Here is a 20,681-nt window from a genome sequence, read left to right on the forward strand (position 1 = left end):
GTAGCTCATCTCGTCTTCCTTTGGAGAAGGAGGACTTTGACATTCCTCTTCACCGCTGACATCGCCGTTGACCACTGCCCAGAAAGCGTTGATAACCTGTTCCACGCGTTCTTTATGAGCATCGTCTTGGCTGCTACGGTTGCTCATGTTGATGTCTACGGTCGATGGTGTAAAGTTTGCTTCAGGTCCCCAAGCAATGAGATCCTCGTCTCCTCCGAAAGGGTTGGTCTTTATCCATCGATCGATGTCGGCGTCACGATTTTCTTCTTCTTTATTCTCCGTGGCCGCTAATGTCGTGGTTTCAGAAGTAATGTCATCTCCCCAGCTCCAGGTGCTCCCGTCAAAGTCGACAGCAACATCCGTTTTGGGTGACTCCAATTCCTCCGGCGATAGATGGTTCAAGATCCAGCTGCCATCGTCGTTGTCTAGCGGGTGGGAGTAGTCTGTGCTGACCGGATGTATTGGATCAGTACTAGCGATATAGTCGCCATCGTAGTCGTTCTCATCCATCTCAGCCCATGTTTTGCCACTGTCGGGCTCAACAACATCCTCTGGGCGCACTTCGTGTAGTAGCGGAGACCGCGCTTTCTTGTATTCGCTGATGCCGACCCGAGTAACGCTGGGCTTCGGTGCTTGGGCGAACATAGTACGTGCATCCCAAGCGGCCGCAATGTACTGATTCTCGAGGTCCTTGACTAGTGTTGCAATCTCTTCAGTCCCTGGCATGTTCTGATCAGACAGCCTGTCCAAGAACGTCTTAGCCCTTTCTAACTTCAGTCTCCATGTGCTCTCCCAACTTTCATGCTGACAGGGACCACAGTCTAATCTTAGTGAGATTGTAAGGAATGACGCAGCATTACATGCGGCCTTGATGCTGGTTTTCGTGACCTTGTGCTTTGTGCCTTTGCAGCGTGACCTCCGTAGTCTAAGCGTGTGTTGGCAAGTGAATTGGAACACGATGACGTTGCACATGGTCAATTCAGTGACGAGGCCCACAAATGCTTGATGATTGGGACTGGAAGGAGCACCAATGAGACGATCCTTCGAATATGGGTTATATCAAAGAATATCAAGAAGTTCAATTCTTGGAAGGCAAACGAGTGGTCGATGGGGAATCAACAAGGATCAAATCGATAACCAAGATGAGAAAGATGCAAAGTATAAAGCCCTGTCTAGCTTCACCGTCAGTGTACAGTCTCATCCTGGCGCTATGAGAACACATATTACATACTTGTCGTAGCAGCCATGTGTGAGAATAGCAGTCAAAATCGATGCCGTTCAAAGGCCTTTCCAAAGATTAGTGTATCGCTTGCCCGGAAGTCGAACGGTGGTGCTGAAAAGTAAGAGAGTCGGGAAGACCTTGAATAGCAGTGCAGTCCCAGTCGGGGTGCCTTCAACAAGCTCTACCCTCAAAATCCAAGTCCTAGATCCAGTTCTAGTCAACAAATGATCGAGCGAAAACCGTAGTGCCAAGGCCATCAACAATGCCGAGGCAGCGGTCGTCACCGTCGCTATCGGCCAAACATCTCACATGCTTCAACCCAGAGGCGATCGCGAAAAAGTGGAGACATCCAGGTAAAGGTGGGCGCTTTTGGTCTAGGAGCTCGTATCTCCAAGAGCGATGTGTTGCTAGGATGTACTTACGAAGCAAGGTACGGCCACGCGCGTCATGGCAAGACGCGTACTCACGTGCACGATCATTGGCGTTGCTCAGGACTTTGACGCATAACAACATGAATGTCAACAAGCATTCTTCAGTGGAAAAGACGGTTCTAGTCTTACAATAGAAGAAAATGGGTGATATGGCCGACTGGAGTGAAGTGGCTTAAGAACCGTTGTAAATATACAAATAAGACGTCGTCACTTCCTATTGCGTCGACTAATTGTTTCATACACAAAGAAAAAACTTGCATCGCTGATGCACCGAAATAATAAAGCCAAAGAGAATGCTGCGGGATATACAAACGCTAAACCTCGAGACAATACACCATTATGCATGATTGTCGTTCCTGGGGGGTATGCAACAGAAGAAGCAGCTGTTCATGTACTTCCATCCGTGCCGGGCCAGCCAAAGGATAGAGAGAGAAAGAGAAAGAGAAAAGAAACATTAGTAGCGCACCACTGGCGCGATGGTTGTGCCGTCTTGCACTAGAACACCTTTTCTTACACCCTCTTTTTCGATTTTATGCATCCAGTCCTCCTTCTTTTCCTTCCGACTCATCCACCCAGTAAACACCTTCTTCAGTCTGGACTTTTGCTCCTCTCTCCCTGGAGTCTTGACTTCGCTCGAACCCGTGCTGCGCGATGGCGTATCCATACTGATAGTCCGCGAAAAGCTCGTTTTGCCATTGGGAGTAGTAGGGGAGGTGAGGGTGTCTCCGCTGCGCTGACGAGTATGAGAACTCGCGCCTGGTTCGAGGCGGTTGTTGAGATTGCTAGTAGGTGCCCGGCCTGCCATGAGGTTGTCGCTCGTGTTCTCGATGCCTGGAGCTGCTCGTGTTGGTTGTGGAGGAGTTTTGAGTTGTTGCTTGCTATGCGAAGACTTTCGAACGGGATACGAGTTCGCGTATTGCGTAGCCAAGTTATCAGAACGGCTCCTCCTATGCGTTCTGCCTCGCTCAGCCGGAGAGCGCTCTTCAGTCGGTTCCTGCGGACGCATCAGACTCGCGATGTGGGCAGCTGATGTTGGCGACTTCGGCGACTTTACCATCTCCTCTTTGGGTTCCTCCGGGTCTTTCCAGGTGTCAAGGCCCGGGAGGGGAGGTAGATCTCTGTTTAGATTAACGACCTTGGGCTCAGGCTTCCTACTCTGCTCTGGCTCGTCGGATTGTCCCCTGGATGTCCCGGGTCTGCTGTTACTACGCGAGCCTGACCGGCGAGGTAGACCCCAGCTTCGCCAGCCCATCGCCGAGCCACTGCGCTGAGGGTCTAGTGACGAATCTTGAGTGTCAGTCGTACGAAGTGACTCGTGAGACTGAGCACGGCTCAAAGCCCGGCTACGTGTACCAGAGAAGACGTCCTTGATGCCGTTCCTGATACTGGTAGAGCGACTTGGCGTTTGGACTGCGGTCGAAGGTCGAGCCTGTGGTTGCGACGCTTCTTCCTTTCTCCTCTTTTCCAGCTCCTCACGCATCCACTCGGCAGCCTGAGCGTCCGCAAGCGCCGCGGGGTTTTCGAAGTGGCGAGACCTCCGATCAGGGCTCCTGCTAGAAGTCAAAGATGCCGAGGTGGGCGCTGTCGAGGCTTGCTTCGAGTAGGCGAGGGTCGAAGTGACGGTGACAGGTGTGGACACTCCCGAGTCCCCGTCGACGTGCATGGCAGCGGACCTAGGTAGGTCGATGGAAGGAGACCTGCCAAACTTCTTGAGGTTCTGCTCCCTCTTGTCGTCCCGGTCGTCGAGCCAGGCGAAATCGGCTCGCTTCCGACTGCTGTTTGCTTGCGTATGCACGTCGCCGTTCGTCCTCGCCCTGATCTCCATGTCGGCCTTGGTCCGCGTTCTCGTCTTTGTGCTGGGCTTCCTCGGCAGAAACGAGGTTGTTAGTTCCGCAGGCGCACCTGTCGGCATCCGGACTTTGACCTCAGCTGGTTGTGGTTTGTGCTCCCTGGGCTCTTTCCGTCTTTGCATGGCACCAAAGTCCAGCTTGGGGTCTGTGTCCTCCATGCCATGGTCGGACGGCTTGAAGTTCTGTAGGATGAGACGACATGCTATTCGTAGGTCCTGCTCTGTATCTGGGTCGAGGACGCGGCGGCTAATATATGTCGATGGGTCAGGTATGCTATCCTTTGAGGCGTGCCTTCGGTGTGAGTGCGACGATGTCTCTGAATGTGAGGGAGTTGGTTCTGGGGCCTGCTTGTCATGGGTGTCTGATTTGGTGGGAATCTTCTACATGCGGGTCAGAAACTATGATGGGATTGGGAAGGTTTGAAGAGTAGGCCAAGAAGGTGTGTTGGAGCACGTACAACAGGCGCCAAGTTGAAGGAGAACTTGCGCTTCATGATGGGCGATTGCTATTGTGTTGCAATGTGCGAATACTCCCGATACGCCAGTTAGCCCCCAATACTGATAGAGACGGATGCGAAGCGTGGTATTTGTGTTGGAAGAGCTGCTGGTCGCAGACAGCTACGACGATCCAACGGGAGCAGGCGTGATGATGTTCGCTGCCGAGGTGCTAGTCCCGCTATGACTACCTATGATGGGGCAGCTAGAGGTGAGACCGACTATTTTTGGGTCGATGGGATAAGAATGGCGATGGTCGAGGGCAAGGCGTGAATGACGACGTTCAGGGTGGCGGTTGGTAGCAGGAGGGAGGATGAGTGGGTTCGTTGTATATACTGCGCTGTCGTCCTCGCCCCGGCAGGAGGTGTTTTGGGTTTCAAATTACGGCTCCCTACCAGGCGACAAGGAATAACCGGCTAACGGGTCTGGACGTGAGGTGCTACGGGGGGGAGGGCCAATAAAGCGACAAGTTGCAGCCGTCGAGGCAGCCCAGCGCCAAGTGGGTGCTGGGTGCTGGGGGAGCCTGCACATGCACCCATGGAGTAGCCAACCCCCCATGTGCACCCACCGTCGACGATCCGCCCATACTTGGGCTTCATCGTCATCAACCCGCCCTACCAGCTAGCCCTACCGTTCAATGAGGAAGGAGAAGCATTCGTGTCGTGTGCCTTTCCTGGACCGAACGACACTATTGGAAATTACATGGCGCTGCGAAGCTGCGAATCAGCGAATCCATGGGCCGCAGCCAACCTCGCATCCCTTGTCCAGTAGTTCCCTATAGTAGCACGCCGATAGCCATCCTCTCTGCCTCTGCCTGCTGCGCATGATGAGCCCGCATACGAGCTGCAGCAAGCCCACCGCCCGCCCGCCCGCCTGCAACTGTCGCGAGCATTGCGACACTCTCTCGCTCACTGGCCCTACGCGGAGTTTCATCGTTTCAGAGTCCATCATACTGCAATCGCCACTCGCTAGAACCCTGCCGCCTCACACCGCTGCGATAACTATCGTCGTCCTGCCCGTCGTCTCCTCCTTTGTGTGTGTGTCCCGTGAAACGCGTCAAAACGGTCGCCTCAAGGTCGCTGCGTCTTTTACCCATTCGCCAGGTCCTTGTTATCTTTGTGGTTCAGTATCCTCCTGCGACTTTGCTCCCTTGTTCACCGCGCTGCTCTTTGATCGCATCTGGCTAAATTTGGATTGATTGACGCGTCCATGCTCGTATCGGATCGCCGTTGTTGTTGTTGAGGGCCACTGTGACGCACGGGTTATCTATCGCATGACTTTCCCACCCTTTGTGTACGCCACGACGCGCAAACTATTGAACAGCCAGTTACGGCGTGTCGGGTGACGGCTTGTCGGGAGACGGTATTGTGCTACAATGCACCAAAAGCAATCATCAACCGCCCAGGAGCACTTCAAGCACAAGCATAGCATGTGCCGCGTGCTTGCAACGTCTAATAAAATCTCACAAGCTTTACAAAGGTTTTTTCATTTCTCTTGTATTCAAGTAAAGTCATGTTAGCTAAGCCAGTAGATTCAGGCTACACAGCAGTTTCATGCATACAAACGCCCAGGAATCGGGAGCTCAACCGGTAAACGAGAGAAACTACAATGACCAACCAGCTCTTCGCCATTTTCATCTCTCTCACCATGAGTTACAGCGCCCCACTGTACGGGTAGCAAACTTGCGCCTGGCTCGTTCGTGTGGCAGGCCGCGCTGATGGCCGCAGAGCAACTGCTCGCCAAGGGCATACCTGCAGGATATCTCCTGTACCCAATGGCCACACCGTAGACTGCGATAAGGCTAGCGACCACGATGGTAAGAATAAGAGCCACAGGAGAGTAGCCACAGGTCGAGATTTGACCAGCGGGTACGCGCTTGCCCTGCTTGTCCGTATTCGTAATCGTGATTCGTACCATGAACAGACTTTGCGCCGTCAACCAGTGGAATACGGCTGATATCATCGTCAGAGGGATCGCGTATCGATAGGGCACGTTGAGCCAATATGTACTCCGCTGCAGGCCTACCGGGGAAGTGACTCGGAGGGGCTTGCGTTCGTGAGCGTAAGCCGACAGCTCGTTCGCAACAAACATATTAGTGTAGAGTGCGTTGAACGCTAAGTATAGGTAGGAAAGCAGGACTTGTGGAGTATTGGCAAGCAAAACGCCCCCGACAAGCGGGAGTTGGACTGTAGACTGTTCCGACCTCGGAGACGTAATGGCTGGTGTACTTGCTAAAGCAATCTGCCGTACTGATGTTCTTGTATTTAGCCATTGTGCTGTTGTCCCTCAGAACTACCATGTCGGTGAGATTGACTCTATATGCATCCATCGCGACTTGTAGCTTCTGGCCTTCGTAGAAGTCTTTGAAGTTGGACGTGTCATACGATCCCCCATCGAGCCAAGTTTGTGTCGTGGGAATGACGGCGTAGTTGTTCGCTTGAAGATTCGTGAAGACTACCGAGTTGAATAGTAGGTGGAGTGGGGCGGAGGATAATAATAACACGATCCAAAGTGTCTTTCGGTCGCTTCCAATATGTTTGAGGTTTCCTAGACTTGGTACGCCGATTTGAAGCCAGAGTCGTTGTGCGTGCGCCCGATTCAGCTCTTCTCGATTCGGTGCGCTGAGAACCTGCATGCAGTAATTGCTAGCACAGAGCAGCAAAGTGCTAAGCAAGTTCACAAGCAAATGAATCCAGACGTTTAATTTCCTTACTCTCCCACAGTTGCCTTCAATCAATGTCCCGATGGATCCTTTGCTAGAGCTCTTCCACACTAAAACGGTGATAACGAGGTTGAATACACCGACTGGCAGGGCACCAATAAGAGATACTAAGGCCCCAGTACGCCATCCTGTGGGCGCTCTGGATTTTGCAAGACGCTGGGGGTGGTTCTTTTCGGGTCTTGTGGCAAGGAGAAAGTCGTTATCATGCGAAATGGACGGAGCACAAGTCGATTTCGTAGCCGTAGTTTCGTGGTCGCTCTCTATGGTGATGCGATCGTCACTTTGCCTTTCATGTCTGCTGTCGAGTTCAGCTAAAATTGACATACGTCATGCAGCCTTACCCATATTGTTGAAGCAGCTGGATGTCGCCTACATCGGCACCTTCCCTATGGTCTGGTTCACCACAAACGATTTGGTACCGGGTAAGAGCTTGATGTTCGGCCATGTTGATGCTGTATCGAGAGTATTCGAACAAGAGACTGATGAGAAACACATATCTTTTGAACAATGAGGCAACCCGCAATCTTTTGGACCCCGCCACCACAAGGCTGTGGTTGTGATCGTTACAGTGCACAGCCTATCTGCATAATGTGCGCCACATACGGTCATTCGTTACACCAACATAGTCTCCCTTGAATAACATCAGTGCGAGTAAAGAGCGAGATTCAAAACCATAGTGAACGAAAGCAGTGTGCTAGTGTTGCAAGCATCATATTGCGCTTTACTCTAATACTCGAGAATGGATATCTCCAGAGGTGGTATGAAGTGCGGGGAGGAGAGGATTTTGTGGCTACACTAGAAGGCAGGCGCAGGCCTAGGCCTGCCAATCACACAGCCAAGATAGCACAACAGCAGGTGCTCGCTCTTGCAGAGAAGTTGCCACTGTATACACAGCCATTAGAGTTATTCTTATTAGGTTGCGCCGAACTAGTCTCTCCCTCGAAGCTGAAAGAGGTTCAATTTTCGTTACTTGCCGTCCCTGAAGCCCTACCTATACCGAGCATCATTGCGAGCGAGGGAGTCAGGTTATTCAGGAGTGTTCACAATGGGATCAAAAACAGGAAAACTGACTGCACACTTTGCGGAAACCTCCACTAAGTAGTGCAGCCCCATATAGTCATTAGAATAACAGCGGTTCTACTAGGTTGTGGTGTCTCAATGGCCATCATTCAGCCCCGTTCAACTAAACATCGATAATATTTCACTCGAGTATCATCATATTATATCCACGGCAGAATTAGTGAGCCAAATAAGAGTCAACGCCAAAAAATGACGAGATTATCAAGCTTGGGCATTCAGGTGCTACCACTCCACTCATATCAACTGACAGAGTCAGAGCCACACGCGGGCTCCAGCTCAAGATGTTACTCCAACTTCCCCATGATACTATCATACCTCTATAAGGATTCCATTTCGGCGACCTCTATTGACATACAACACGATGAAGCCCCGACGAACAGAAACTGCGAAAGCATCGGGCTCTAAACTCAATGTCAACCCAACAAGCGCAGGCACCACTGTCTGGGAATACGCCATTCTTATCTACCTTGCGGCTAGCCACCTCCTCACCGACAATCCACGTCATATTCAGTACCGGGAGTCTGTCAAAGATGCCAAAAAAACTACACAGGATGCAGGAGGCCGAGATGCTTCTGCCCAGGTCAAATCTACACGCTCATCGTCTACGTACGGTGGTAAGAACAAAGACCCTCAACACAAATATCACTCAAATCCCCCGCCCAAGAGGTCCTCCCAGTCACCACCCTATCCTTCCTATCGAAATGACCAAGCAGTCCACCTCCACCCGGTTGAATCACATTCAACATTTGACCCAACACACCCGGTAGAACTATCGAAGGTGCAGATGCGAGATGCATGGGCGCGAATGAGGGCTGTCTCGAGGCTTCGTGTCGAACCAGTCGCCATGGGTTCTTCAAATGATCAAGAAAGGGTCAACGAAAAGGTAAGGAAACATGTGCGATGGGGACCGGTGCAGACTTACGAACACGAACACCAGTACCAGTACCAGGACGATGACGATGACGACGAGGTAGAGAATGATCATGATCACGGAGCGGCATTAGAGAACGCGGAGACAGGGCGTAAATGGCAGGCGAGCGACAAGAGAGTAGTAAAGGGGCAAAATCAGGGGACGAATGATAGAGTGGTAGGGAAGGAGCTGGAGATCTGGGATTCAGCTAACACAGGGGGCGAGCACGAAATCTGGGGACCAACCATTGATAACACATTTTGACTCTAGCCTGTCCCTCTATATGCTGGTCAAGTTGAGTGTCCTGTGAGACACAGATCCACTAAGCAAGCCAAAGAATCTGTTCCTTCTCGACCAGATCCCTTCTCCCAGTCTGTCACATTCTAGTCGCTGCTAATGATAGGATGATAAGTCCCGTTAATTCTTACGACTACCCTGTGCCAGCGCAGTTTCTACCTCCCCCTACTTCACCGCGCACTCATCTCCATATCCTCATCCCAAGCCTTTTTTCTGATCTTTCGCCCATCATATCCACTTTTGAACTTGTCAGTCGACCATATCGACCCAACACCATTTTTAGTGAAGTGATTGCTCGCAAAACTCGCCGCCGGCTCAGGTAAAGTCACCGCACGTTGGGGTCGCATAAAACCTCCCAGCTCTTCACTAACACCCCCAAGCCCACTTCTCTCCGTCCCTGAAAATCCACCATACAACTCCGCCTCGTCCCACCGCGGCGTCGGGTCTTTACCCACACTACCTCGCCACACATCAGCCTGGTCCTGATCCACCTCGACTTTCAGACTCCTATCCAGCTTCTCCACGCCCTTCGCTTTAGCCTCATCTGCCGCGTCCGTAGGATCCCTCCAGTACCCTCTTCCCCCCGGCTTACGCCGCATGTTCTTCTCAAACTTGCCGTATTTCCAGTACTTTCTCGCATAATAGAAACTTGCGACGCCAACGCCGAAGACCGACGACAGTGGCGCGCAGGTAGCTATGTATAGCGTTGTGTAGAAAAGGATGCCGGTTCCTGTGCGCGGATTGTGTTTGTGTTTGTGGTGGGAGTGGGAGTAGGAGTTGGATTTAGACTTGGGGTTGAGCAGCCAGGGAAGGAACAGCATGCTAGACTTTACGAAGATTGTGAATGAGAGGCCGGTTGATATGATGAATAGCGTTAGAGCAGTGATGCGTATCCAGTGCTTTATTACGAGTGCTGGCGCGCGCAACTTCAGGAAGTGTTGCCAACAGTGGGAGAAGTACGAGTATGCCAGAGGATATATAGCGATGGTGGGGATGTGGAGTAGTTTCAGGATCTCCTGTATACTGAATAACAGTAGTAGAAGGAGGCGCCAGATACCGAAGATTGGCAAGGCAAAGAGCGAGACGATCAGGCCCGTGAAGATTCGCAAGACGGTGGTGAGTGTGGTGAGCAGTCTGCCCATGCTTGTGTTGTAGAGTAAGATGTCGAGTCTGTCTGTAGCTTTGTATTACAAGATACTAAGTTGGTACATGATTGCGGTGGAATCGTAAAGGAAGTGTCTGACTGGTGTGAAGCTAATAAATAAGAGTGGTGTGCTGTGATGATGCACTTGAAGCGTGTCGTGAAGAACCATACCGTGAAGCGCATCAGGCCATGCAGACATCAATAAGTAGACCGATACTCTGGTGGTATGTACTCCAATCCCAAACCCTCAAACACTACCCTCTCGGCTTCCTCTGGTGTCCCATCCACACCATCCGGTCCCTCCAGCGATATCGCCTCACCATTACTCCTACTGCGAATGCCACTACTATCAAATTTCCATCCTTTGGTGGCTTTCGCATACCGGCGAAGATCTCGCTGAAACGTCGTGCCGCCACTCCAGCCCATGACCGCGCAGCCCACGGTCCGCCATGGAGCGATAATAATATCGACACGGCGATGAATATTCGGATTCTTCGCTTTCGAGTCCTCTGCGAGATCTCGATCGCGTGTCGGCCAAGTAGGGTCTTGCCACACCACGAGCGCTTTGTCAAGGGTATCAAAGCCTACACCAGCACCCTTCGCAGAACGAAAAGGAAGGACATGCTGCCCACGGTTCGTATTCGTCATGTTCATGGTCAAGGTATGTGTAATCCATTCCACATCCTCGAGAACCTCGACCATCTCCCGCACCAAGCCCGCTGTGGACTCGAGATCAGGATGCGAGACAATCATATCCACATCACCAGATGCTACCTTGCCACGCCGATAACCGCCAACGATTGTGACCGTAATGCGCTCATCGCGAAGACGCACTGCGAATTCTCGGACGACAGATGCTATCTGTTCGACCTCATCGCGGGGGATCGGCACTAGGAATTCGTCATAGTACTTGACACCTATCTGCTGTACTCGATCCAAATCATTCCAGCCAAACTCGACAATATCATCGAGATCAGTCCAATGGTTATTATAGTAGAAGTTTCGGGCGGTCTTCGCACCTACACCCCAGATATCGTAGAATGTGCGCAGAACTTTCATCGCTTCGTCGTTTCCATAGTCTTCGACCGCTTGGATCTTGCCTGTGTTCTTCCACTCGACAAACAGCACGGCAGTTTTCTCGTCGCAGCCTGGCAACTGGGTAATCTCGCGGGGATGACTGAGTTTGTACGGGTATGCAGCAATAGAAGCGATGATTGTTGAGTACGCGCGAACACCAATCTCATCGTCGATAAGCGTCCGGGCCGTACGAATCTTCTTAAGTTGGTCAAGAAAGTCCTCATTAGGCCCGTTCGCAGGCGTGAATCGTTGGCAAGAGTACTTCACGCCCTTCTTTACCCAGTCTGGAGGTTGTGGAATGTCACTGTCTTCGCCCTCGTATTCACTCGTTGTTGCTTGAAGCAAGTGTGCAGCATGCGAGGCATATGACTTGCCGGCAGGCAGGTTAGACGAGGCAAAGCTCTTGCCCACAAAGCGTCGGGAGCCATGGCTTCTAAAGGGTTGGGGCTGGTACGTCGATTTTGATACAGTTGTAGAAACATCCGACTTTGCCCGGTCCAGGATATCTTGCACAGTGTGTGGCCGGGTAGCCAGAAGGGTCTGAGAAGTAGGTGTTGTCTTGGCAACCGCGGAGAAAACAGCTTTGATGGATCTGGTCTTCAATGATTTTGGTCGCTCTGATACCTTAGCTTTGTACACCAGATTGTCCGCTAAGGGAACAAGGTGACCTGCTGACACGCAGGCGTCTATCCAATCCAGTTTGATTACCCAGATGATGTCGTTGTTCGAGCCTTTGTCGAACACCGGTGCTACGCGCACATCTTTCTCGGACTTGAAAGATGATGACGATGGCGCGACCTGGTTCTCAACAGGTGCTTCGTCCTCGGTCTCTGAGACTTCGACGGTCTCGTCCTCGGTAGTGGAATCTCCCTCGTGTACTGCAACATGGCTAGACGTTGTTCGAGAAAGCTTTCTTTTCCTGCTTGGAGGACCAACTGTCTTTATTGGACTTGCCGCCCGCTTCACTGCGACGAGTTCTTGGACTACCAACTTTCGAGACCTCAACTCAAACTCAGCCCGCCTCTTAGTTCCTACCTTGCCAATGAAAACATTTGCTCTTGAGACATCGGTAGTAAGAGGTGCATCGTGCTGGCGTAATGTTTCCTTGAGCTTCGCCTCCTCCTCGTCCTTCAAATGGGCTGACAAAATGGCGATTGGTGGGATGCTGCTGAGATCGAGGCCAGGTAGCGATATTGTAGAGGTGGGTGACAGTGAGGGCGCGCGCATTGTTTGAGAAGAATGATACTTGTCAACCATTTCTGGAAAATATTGCCGTGTTTCAATAAGTCGAAGCAAGGGCGCTGTCAAGAGGTGTCCCGAAAGCGAGTCCTGTGTCTTCGACGGCAGTGGCTAGACGACCAGTAGGCCATTGTACAAATACCCACGATCAATGGGACGTTATGCGGTAGTGGCGTAGAATATAATGTCACGGATCGATAATTCACTGGCCAAAAATGGATGACGTGTAGGTGAGGGAGGGGGAATGGCGCTGGAGTACTAAGCAGTTCTTGGCCATTTTGTTCTGTTTGCCTCTTTAGTCACGTCATTCACCGAGGTCTGTGCCCGTCAACCGCTGCTTAGGTCAGCGGGCCGTTTCAACTTCAATTTATCCGTGACGGGCGTTTCACCAAAATGCTATTCAACTTGTTCCTCCGGAATCATTCTGGCGGGGCTGCGCGGGACTCAGGCTGTAGTAGGTAGGTAGGTCTCTGGATGACGGGCCCCAGACGTCGACGCATGAACAAGGCGCTCTGCCTAGCTATGCATAGCTAGACAGCGTGGAGCCACCTACGCGTTTTGAGGACAACCTGTCTATATCCTCAAGGCGCGCGAAACAACGGTCGAATAGATGGGGTCAGCAGTCCATCTCAGCGTTGTATGCCCTTGCGCCTCAACGGCTGTCAACCATCCCTCCCAACCACAACTGCCAGATTGGGCCAAGCCACCCTCGGTCCCGCACGCACCAAGCATTCCGCGACTGTCATAAGCCGCTCAAGGCGAGGAATTCCACGCCTCCGTCTTGAAGAGGGAAGGCCGAGCATAGTTCTGGTGTCCGAACAATCGGCTCATGATGGCGCCAACGTGGGCAATGTTTCTCCTTGCTGCCGATCCCTTCCTTTCCGTGCCCGGACTTCTGTTTCGCAATTATAGGGAAGGGAGCGTATGAGCGACGCCTCCGCATAGTACTTCCCATGCACGGATATATAGTGGGGTCGGTAGGTGACATGTAAAATGCGAGGCAGCCGCACCGGCTTTTCGTTCGCTACCCTGGTCGTCCTGCAGGTTCTGTACCGGATATAGAGTCCATATTACTCTGGTACAGGTCGCCGCTCTCTCTCTACGGCATATCTTTCGTTCATTATCCTTCTTTCTACACCTTTCGCTTTTTCGAAAAGAGCGCTGGCTTCTATAGGGTTCACTATTGTATACAGACCCACTTCCAACACCTTCAACTACTCCTCGGAGGCTTCGCACCTAGTCTCTTTCGAAGATGCGCTCTCTCATCCTCATGGCCATCGTGGCCATATTTACCTTCGTTTCCGCAATTCCTATCACACCTTCGGCACCGCGACTTCAAAAACGAGTTGAGCAGTTTCGATTAGAAGGACTGAAAGAGGTAAACCGACGTCTGGGTCGTATTACTGTATTATAATGACTAACACAGGTAGTTCGAAATTGCTGAACGCTTATCAAGCTCAACAACAGCTTCCGAACTCGAACCATTCCTCGCTCACCTGAAGAAAAACCTGCTCTTCCATACTCATTTAGCAGACGATGAGAACGACGTTTCTGGCGACATCGCCCCTGGCTCTTTAGAAGCCCCGCAGATCCTCCCTAGCGCCCCGGTATCCGAAGAATGGCCCTGGCTCCAGAGTCTCTGTGCTTTCTTCCACGGCAGGGAAAGCAGCTTCGGCTATGAAGGAAAAGAGCTTGAACTGCGTCGACCGACGGGCATGCGCCACTGGAAACAGAGTTTCGGGGGATTCAGGCGATAAACGATCGAAATTCTTGCCCTTTTTATGCATAACGAGTAAATGTTACAATCTGTGGACGGAGTTTAGCATCTTTCTTTGGCAGGTTCTAAGCAAGGTCATCCTACAAGAGCATGGTTATCCAGCCATTCTCGTTTGAAACACTCCCGCTCTCATTTTATTTGCTCCCATCTCTCGCGAGATCAGGTGATGACTTGGCATCCGAGGGAGGTGCTTGTTGAATACTTAGCCAGCGAGTGGTCAGGTTCCTTGAATCAAGCTTCGATTGCCGTAGTCGTTGTCCTGTACATTACGTTGTTTGACTCAGGATACTACCGTTTTATACTATCAAGCCATACGTCCTCCTCTTTGTGCTAACTGAACCTGTATATTTTATTCGCATCCTTACACCCTTTTAGTTGAGTTGTATGGCGCCATCGGGGGCAGCACTGCGCTTAGTCGTACCTTCGGCCATCCTCATCTCTCATTCCCTGTCATTCTTCTCCGAAAGTTTGTATGGTGCGCGTCCTTCGCTTGACACGAAACGCAAGACTCAATTTAATCGCCTCTCATAGTCTGTCTTCGACTTGTCCCCTATCACTTGTATCCCGAGTCAATCACGGTGATGGCTCGGCCTATTTGGGGGCGAGAATGGCTGCGGATGATGAGGCTTAGATCTGGCCCTCGGAGACCGAGAAGAGATCTGGACTTTTCCGAAGACATCCTCAATGAGTACATTGCAAATGTCACGATCTCTGACTTGTCTCTGAGGACCTAGAAACAGATGATTTTCTTCACTTCAGTGTACCAGAATCACGATCAACCTTTCATTTCTCTCGGCCTTTGAATATGATCCTTCCGTGCTTGCTTGCCTTTGACCTTGTGGTCATACTTGTAGGCATTAGGATGTGGTCGACTGTGCGAAATAGCATTGCTGCTATAGCTTTTGGGTTCTTCCAAATAACGACAGGGACAGTTCAGCACACAAAAGTTGAGGATCTCGCCATTACGTCTTGTTTACAGAATTGCAAATGGAATGCTCATCCTTTATATAAAGGTTAGTTATGGACAGTTGGTAGATTGAGCATGGGTTAGTGTGGCAATCGCTGCTTCCGATACTCTAGATGATACTAGGCTGTTGGGAAAAGGGTGGAGCTCTGCACAGTAAGACATAGCAACGTGATTAGATATATACTGTCAGGTTTGAGCAAAAACAAGGTCCATCACGAGCAAAGCCTAGAGCACGTTCTTGCATAATGTTGGTGCCATTTGGGATGGAGATGAATTGATCGTCGAAGAGTCCATATGCAGCGATGGGATAAGAAATGACGAGGGAATGCACCTTCCTTATGTGCAGATCTACAAAGCACTCGTGTCCCAAACTGGCTTTGATGCTGGCTCTTCTAGATGCCGGGCTACGATCAGACATCATCACAGCTCTTATTGATAAGCCTATGCCAATTGGTATCCCAAGAGGTAAAGCCCGGTGCCCGATAGGTCATGCTCAAAGCCTCGTGTTACCACAAGGAGATGACATAGCAGTAACACGCCAGCTAGAGCTCTGGAGGGAAATCCGATCATTTTCATAGATTCACATAGAATTATCATCATGTTCTCGAACAGCACAGTCGCCCATTTTGTAACTGTAGTTTTCGCCACGCGGAGAATACTCCGTAGACCTGATTTAATGTATCGTTTCTAAGAAAAGACTAGCGACTCAAGTGTAGCAATACCATGGTAAAAAGGGAAGTCCCGTGTGGGACCCGCACATCTACAAAGGAAGGTCGCAAATTCGAGAAACGAATTACGGATCTATGAAAGGCAATGGGGGCTGAGCAACAAGCCTTGAACAAGGGCACTCGCTGAAACGCTTCCCCACGGCCCAATGAAATCGCAGCAAACCCTGGCGGTTAATTTGCAATCGGACCTAAATGGATGGAAACAAATGAACAGCATGCGCAATAGGCGATTTGGCCCCATTTCGGGCCCGGGTAATGCGTGATAGACCCTAGTGCTTACACGCTGGTCACAGCCTGTGATGTTCAGCACTTTCTCGTAGACAGGAACTGATCGAGACCCAAGAGATTGTCGGTTCATGCAAACTAGAGCTGATTCAATATTCTTTGCGTTCAGTTTTCTGCGCATTCTTCAGGGGGGGGTAGATTGCGATTGATCGATCGGTTAAGATATGTTGCGCTGACCTGCCCCGGCTTTCGTTCACCTAAGCTTCAGGCATCCTTCAATCCTTCGCCCGACAAATACACTAGTTCCCGCCTCCTTCGATCCTTCGCCCGACAGATAAACTCCACGCCTACCATGTCTGAGGTCGAGACGCAGTATGTCAAACGTGGGTATTGGAACAACATCGAGCATGGTTCTATTCTAGGTGGAGTAATTACCACCGATGTTCGCACTGGTTCCGTTACAATCGCCCTGCTCGCTATCTTGGTGACAATCGCAACGGCACATCTCTGGAATTTGGTCGTCTTTGTTCTACACATGTTACGTGCAGACGGAAGACCAGCTGACGGGTTGTTTCAACAGCAGCAAGCTCTTCTTCGCACTGCTGCGGCACCAACTTCGATGCTAGCCGATTGGGTGAAGCTTTGGTGGATCTGGAGAAAGCGAACGACAAAGGCTCTGGCGCGATCTGTCCTAATATTCATTCTCACCTCACTCTTCGCGGCGGCTACCATCGTGGCCGGAGTGTTCTCATCTTACGTCGTGGACACATCGAATTTGCATGTCCTTGTGGACAGTCCGGCTTGCGGACCACTGCGTCCCAATGATGGGAATACTTTCTCAGCCAACAATCTCGCATTCCTGGATTATAATGGCAAATTACAAGCCCTGAGTGTACCATATGCCCAGGAGTGCTATCAGGAAGGAACGTCGCTCCCAGCACGATGTCATATTTTCGTGCAGCCAAATATTCCACTGGTCCCGGAGCGCCACGATTGCCCTTTCGCAGACACAATCTGTAAGCCGTTCGACAAACCCGGCGTCACCGTAGACTCTGGTCTTGTCGATGCAAACGATATATTTGGTTGGAATCTCCAGGCACACCAACGACTCAAATACCGCAGGAAGACCACTTGCGGAGTCCTCAAAACGCAAGAGTACCAGACAGTCTTCGAAGCGAAGGACTATCCATTCAATACGCGGCCTTTACTGCCTGGCGAGCAAAACCTAGCAGCTCATTATGGTCTTCGGCGTTCTACGGGTGAGTGGGCAAATCTTACTATGGCCCAGAGTCTTGTCCTGGCGAATGTAACGCGAGGATACACAGTGAACACCGTCATGCGCTGGGGCGCGCCGGAACGAGACATCAGTAGCATTTTCGATCCCATTCCAGAGCTGGCGACTGAAAATGCCGACTTGACGTTGATCATGGTGACGCTGAACCAAGTGCGATATTCCGCGCCTGTTGAGGATCCGTTCTTCTCTGCGCATAAGCCGTTCAATTGGATTGCTTCCACAACTGATAACATGACCGTCTACTTTTCTGATTGGCCTAATGCCATGCTGGGATGCAAACAAAAGGTATCATTTGCGCCTTGCTCGAATCTTCAGGAAGTTGACATGTTATAGCACCAACTCTGCCATGCGCGCAAAGGCGAGGAAGACTTCTGCACAGATCTATCTTTCCTTCCCGATGCCGTAAATTCAACAAGTTTCCCCAACGCCAGCGAGCTCCAAATTGCAGGCTTGCAACTCATTCTCGATGCAAGCTCTTCTTCCACTAGCTACGATGCTGCTCTGAAAGGTCTCAACGCAACGGCCAAGTTCGCCAGCAACAACGGATTTGTAACTAAGGACTTCCCAGCCGATCAATGGGTCACCGAAGTTGTTGGATGGGAGAAGTATATATGGGCGACTTTCCAGGCGTATATCGCTGATTATGCCATGGGTTTCAGCGCCCGAGTCCCTGCACTAAAGGAGTATATACAGACAAATCTTACCAAAGGTGAGAAGGAGCTCTGCGGTATTCAGCGAATGGTGAAGCCTAGTGGAGTCATGTAAGCATATTGAATCATGTGCTTTTCAGAAAGATAGGCTTACATTCTATGATAGGAATATCTCTGTTGTTGGCCTTGCTATTGTCGTAGCGCTCGCGGCATTTTTTACACTGTTCGACTTGATCGTACTCAAATTCATCATCTTCCTCGGGCGCTCTCGCAAAGCGCTTGCTCCGCGCATCGATAGATGGATCCAGTATGGAGTTTTTCAACTGCAGCGACGTGTTTACGAGGCCAATGAAGAGGGAATTTGGGTGCGTCAGGATACAGAAGTGCCTGCTACGATTGATGGTCAGCCGTTGTGCGAACTATCAGTTGAGACGCCTCGGCATTGCTGCACACACACTTGCACGAAGAAGAATGGCGATGTAGTTATCCCAAGGGTGGGTATAAAGCGAGGTATAACGGTGATGAGCGATGCAACGACAGTATATGATCAGACAGATAATGAGGCGTCCTCGAAGAGTAGTTCGATAAAGAAGGGGACAATGTATCCTGCGGGCAAGTAGCTATTATAGTTTAGGGCCTGATTTGGAAGCTGAGGAGCGCTTGCACCTCTAGTCGGCGCGCCGTACATACTTTTTTGATTTTTAAGTATAGACACACCAAGGTACTCATCTCCACTAAGGACCCATCCTTACCGTGTATTTTTGACTTATTCCCTATTGCTTGTGTCCCGAGTCAAATACGGTGATGGGACAGCCGGTTTGGGGGCGAGAATGGCTTCGGGTGATGAGGCTTAGATCTAGCCCGCGTCTATGCAGGCGGGCGCGACCGAGCAGCTGAGCTACAGCCTCGTGCGTCCCGAGGGTTTTTCACCTTCAGGACACGATCCGGACGTCCAACGACGCCTTCAACAATGAGGCGGGATGGCAGACCCTCTGTCCATCACAGCCAGCGTGCTAACGCTCATCCAAGTTTCTGTGCAGGTAACCGTCCTTCTAAAGCAGTTTCGCGAAGAGGTTAGCGTCGTGGATGCGACACTCTTGGGCCTTCTCAGCGATGTGGGTGGATTTCAGCAGGTCCTCGAGTCCATGATAGAGACCTTCGAACAAGACGACATCAAATCGAACCTACAGGTGACGGGACATGTTGGGAGCCATTGGAAGAACCTGGCGCGATCGCTTGATGATTGCGCAAGCACTTTGCGACAACTGCACACGCTTCTGGACGGCACCAACAAGAAGACATCGATTCTAGACGCGCCGAGGAAGCAGCTTAGGTTCAAGAGTGCTATCGAACAGATTGCGACTTATCGGGAGCAGATCCAATCTTATCGTGCAGCCCTTCAATTGTCTCTGAGTACCATTATTCTGTGAGTTAGCATTCCTTCAATCTGTAACACCAGTCTCAGCCTGCTCCAGCATCGCGCACTAGAGCACTGGTTTATGTTTAACACCAAAAAGAAACGTACACATAACGGGTCTCACACTTTAGTCTACGCGCTACACCTTTCTTGGTCTATTACTGATATCTCCTTCAGTTGGAACCAGGTAACTTTCCAAAAGTCGACTGAAAAAATCCCGGAGAAGATTGTCCCGACCCTGGACAAAATCTACGATGAATTCCGTACCTTTGGTGCACTTTTGAACGCGAAAATTGAGAAACTTCAAAGCGCTGTGTTGAATCAGAGCGAAGATCAAGATGAGGTTGAACTCAAAAACATGAACAACCTGAGGGAGTGCGTCCGCTCAGCGGCAGACGTCGTTTCCACAGCATCTACAACATTGAACGCAGAAGTTAGTGACAAAGTTTCTGTCAGACAGGGGTCTGATTTTGGAGACGTATTTGTCAGGGATGCCAACGAGCCCATGCTCCGCTGGATGTCATCAAACACAGTGTACGAATATGAGGACATGGAAGTATCCTTTCCCGACCCTTCGGAGGCTAGCACGGGCGACACGCCCACTGAGTACCACTCTGACAGCGATTCCGACATCGAAAACGAGATGATCAGATCGCTATTCAACGAAGGCAAGAAACGCAAGGATCAAGGCGATTTGGCGGGTGCGGTTCGACATTTTCGCAATTGCGTAACCAGATTCTCATCAAACGCCAGCTACGCTTCCCTCACGTCACTCCAGAGTGTATCAACTTGTGGGGTGTCCAAGGCAGAACTTCTCGAACAGCTTACGGATTCCTATTGTCTATTGGGATCCTGGAGCAAAGCGAAATCGACAATGGCAGAGAAACTCTCCATCACCGAACGTCAAGTGGGCAAGAAAGATGAACTGTACTTGTGGGACACGATGAAATTGGCCGAACTCATGATGAAGAACAAGGAGTACATGGAAGCGCATTTACAAGGGCGAAGGTCTCTACGGGGCTTTAAGAAGCTTGGGCAGCCTGGATACAAGGGCTACGAAAAATGCCTCTCCTTCCTGATTCAGTTGTGCAATGATGAGGGGAAAGCGGACGAAGAAGACGCTTATGCAGCTTTGCTTGGCAGTCATGAGAGGAAAT

The 20,681-nt window shown here is 50.9% G+C and overlaps 10 protein-coding genes across 10 annotated transcripts; 5 read left to right on the forward strand and 5 right to left on the reverse strand.

Moving 5' to 3' along the window:
• Nucleotides 1-312: 312 nt before the first annotated feature.
• Nucleotides 313-972, reverse strand: K460DRAFT_255723 (uncharacterized protein; the record flags this gene model as incomplete). Its single annotated transcript, XM_040927418.1, has 1 exon — nt 313-972. A coding segment is annotated over one exon (660 nt), but the record flags the coding sequence as incomplete, so codon positions are not given.
• Nucleotides 973-2,107: 1,135 nt separating this feature from the next.
• On the reverse strand, nt 2,108-3,996 carry K460DRAFT_352526 (uncharacterized protein; the record flags this gene model as incomplete). The annotated part of the gene is made up of 2 exons (XM_040931660.1): nt 2,108-3,883; nt 3,961-3,996. 2 exons carry the CDS (start codon nt 3,994-3,996, stop codon nt 2,108-2,110), a joined length of 1,812 nt encoding a protein of 603 aa, XP_040789940.1.
• Nucleotides 3,997-4,711: 715 nt separating this feature from the next.
• Nucleotides 4,712-5,346, forward strand: K460DRAFT_57425 (uncharacterized protein). The gene has a single exon (XM_040938532.1). It carries the CDS (start codon nt 4,821-4,823, stop codon nt 5,193-5,195), a length of 375 nt encoding a protein of 124 aa, XP_040789941.1. The 5' UTR covers nt 4,712-4,820; the 3' UTR covers nt 5,196-5,346.
• A 202-nt stretch (nt 5,347-5,548) lies between these two features.
• Nucleotides 5,549-6,157, reverse strand: K460DRAFT_276280 (uncharacterized protein; the record flags this gene model as incomplete). Its single annotated transcript, XM_040928099.1, has 1 exon — nt 5,549-6,157. A coding segment is annotated over one exon (609 nt), but the record flags the coding sequence as incomplete, so codon positions are not given.
• Nucleotides 6,158-8,160: 2,003 nt separating this feature from the next.
• On the forward strand, nt 8,161-8,973 carry K460DRAFT_402740 (uncharacterized protein; the record flags this gene model as incomplete). Its single annotated transcript, XM_040936557.1, has 1 exon — nt 8,161-8,973. One exon carries the CDS (start codon nt 8,161-8,163, stop codon nt 8,971-8,973), a length of 813 nt encoding a protein of 270 aa, XP_040789943.1.
• A 203-nt stretch (nt 8,974-9,176) lies between these two features.
• K460DRAFT_402741 (uncharacterized protein) lies at nt 9,177-10,148 on the reverse strand (the record flags this gene model as incomplete). Its single annotated transcript, XM_040936558.1, has 1 exon — nt 9,177-10,148. One exon carries the CDS (start codon nt 10,146-10,148, stop codon nt 9,177-9,179), a length of 972 nt encoding a protein of 323 aa, XP_040789944.1.
• Nucleotides 10,097-12,674, reverse strand: K460DRAFT_363460 (Nucleotidyltransferase). Its single transcript, XM_040932824.1, has one exon. The coding sequence runs from the start codon at nt 12,482-12,484 to the stop codon at nt 10,349-10,351; it is 2,136 nt and encodes a 711-aa protein (XP_040789945.1). The 5' UTR covers nt 12,485-12,674; the 3' UTR covers nt 10,097-10,348.
• An 874-nt stretch (nt 12,675-13,548) lies between these two features.
• K460DRAFT_57482 (uncharacterized protein) lies at nt 13,549-14,316 on the forward strand. The gene is made up of 2 exons (XM_040938533.1): nt 13,549-13,844; nt 13,897-14,316. The coding sequence occupies exons 1-2, from the start codon at nt 13,719-13,721 to the stop codon at nt 14,221-14,223; spliced, it is 453 nt and encodes a 150-aa protein (XP_040789946.1). The 5' UTR covers nt 13,549-13,718; the 3' UTR covers nt 14,224-14,316.
• Nucleotides 14,317-16,515: 2,199 nt separating this feature from the next.
• Nucleotides 16,516-18,859, forward strand: K460DRAFT_392749 (uncharacterized protein; the record flags this gene model as incomplete). The annotated part of the gene is made up of 3 exons (XM_040935899.1): nt 16,516-17,742; nt 17,791-18,218; nt 18,274-18,859. The coding sequence occupies 3 exons, from the start codon at nt 16,516-16,518 to the stop codon at nt 18,725-18,727; spliced, it is 2,109 nt and encodes a 702-aa protein (XP_040789947.1). The 3' UTR covers nt 18,728-18,859.
• A 228-nt stretch (nt 18,860-19,087) lies between these two features.
• On the forward strand, nt 19,088-20,557 carry K460DRAFT_241581 (uncharacterized protein; the record flags this gene model as incomplete). The annotated part of the gene is made up of 2 exons (XM_040927318.1): nt 19,088-19,533; nt 19,702-20,557. Coding segments are annotated over 2 exons (1,302 nt in total), but the record flags the coding sequence as incomplete, so codon positions are not given.
• Between the last annotated feature and the right edge of the window lie 124 nt (nt 20,558-20,681).

This window comes from Cucurbitaria berberidis, assembly GCF_010015615.1.
Source record: "Cucurbitaria berberidis CBS 394.84 unplaced genomic scaffold K460scaffold_2, whole genome shotgun sequence".
Taxonomy (NCBI): Eukaryota; Fungi; Ascomycota; class Dothideomycetes; order Pleosporales; family Cucurbitariaceae; genus Cucurbitaria; species Cucurbitaria berberidis.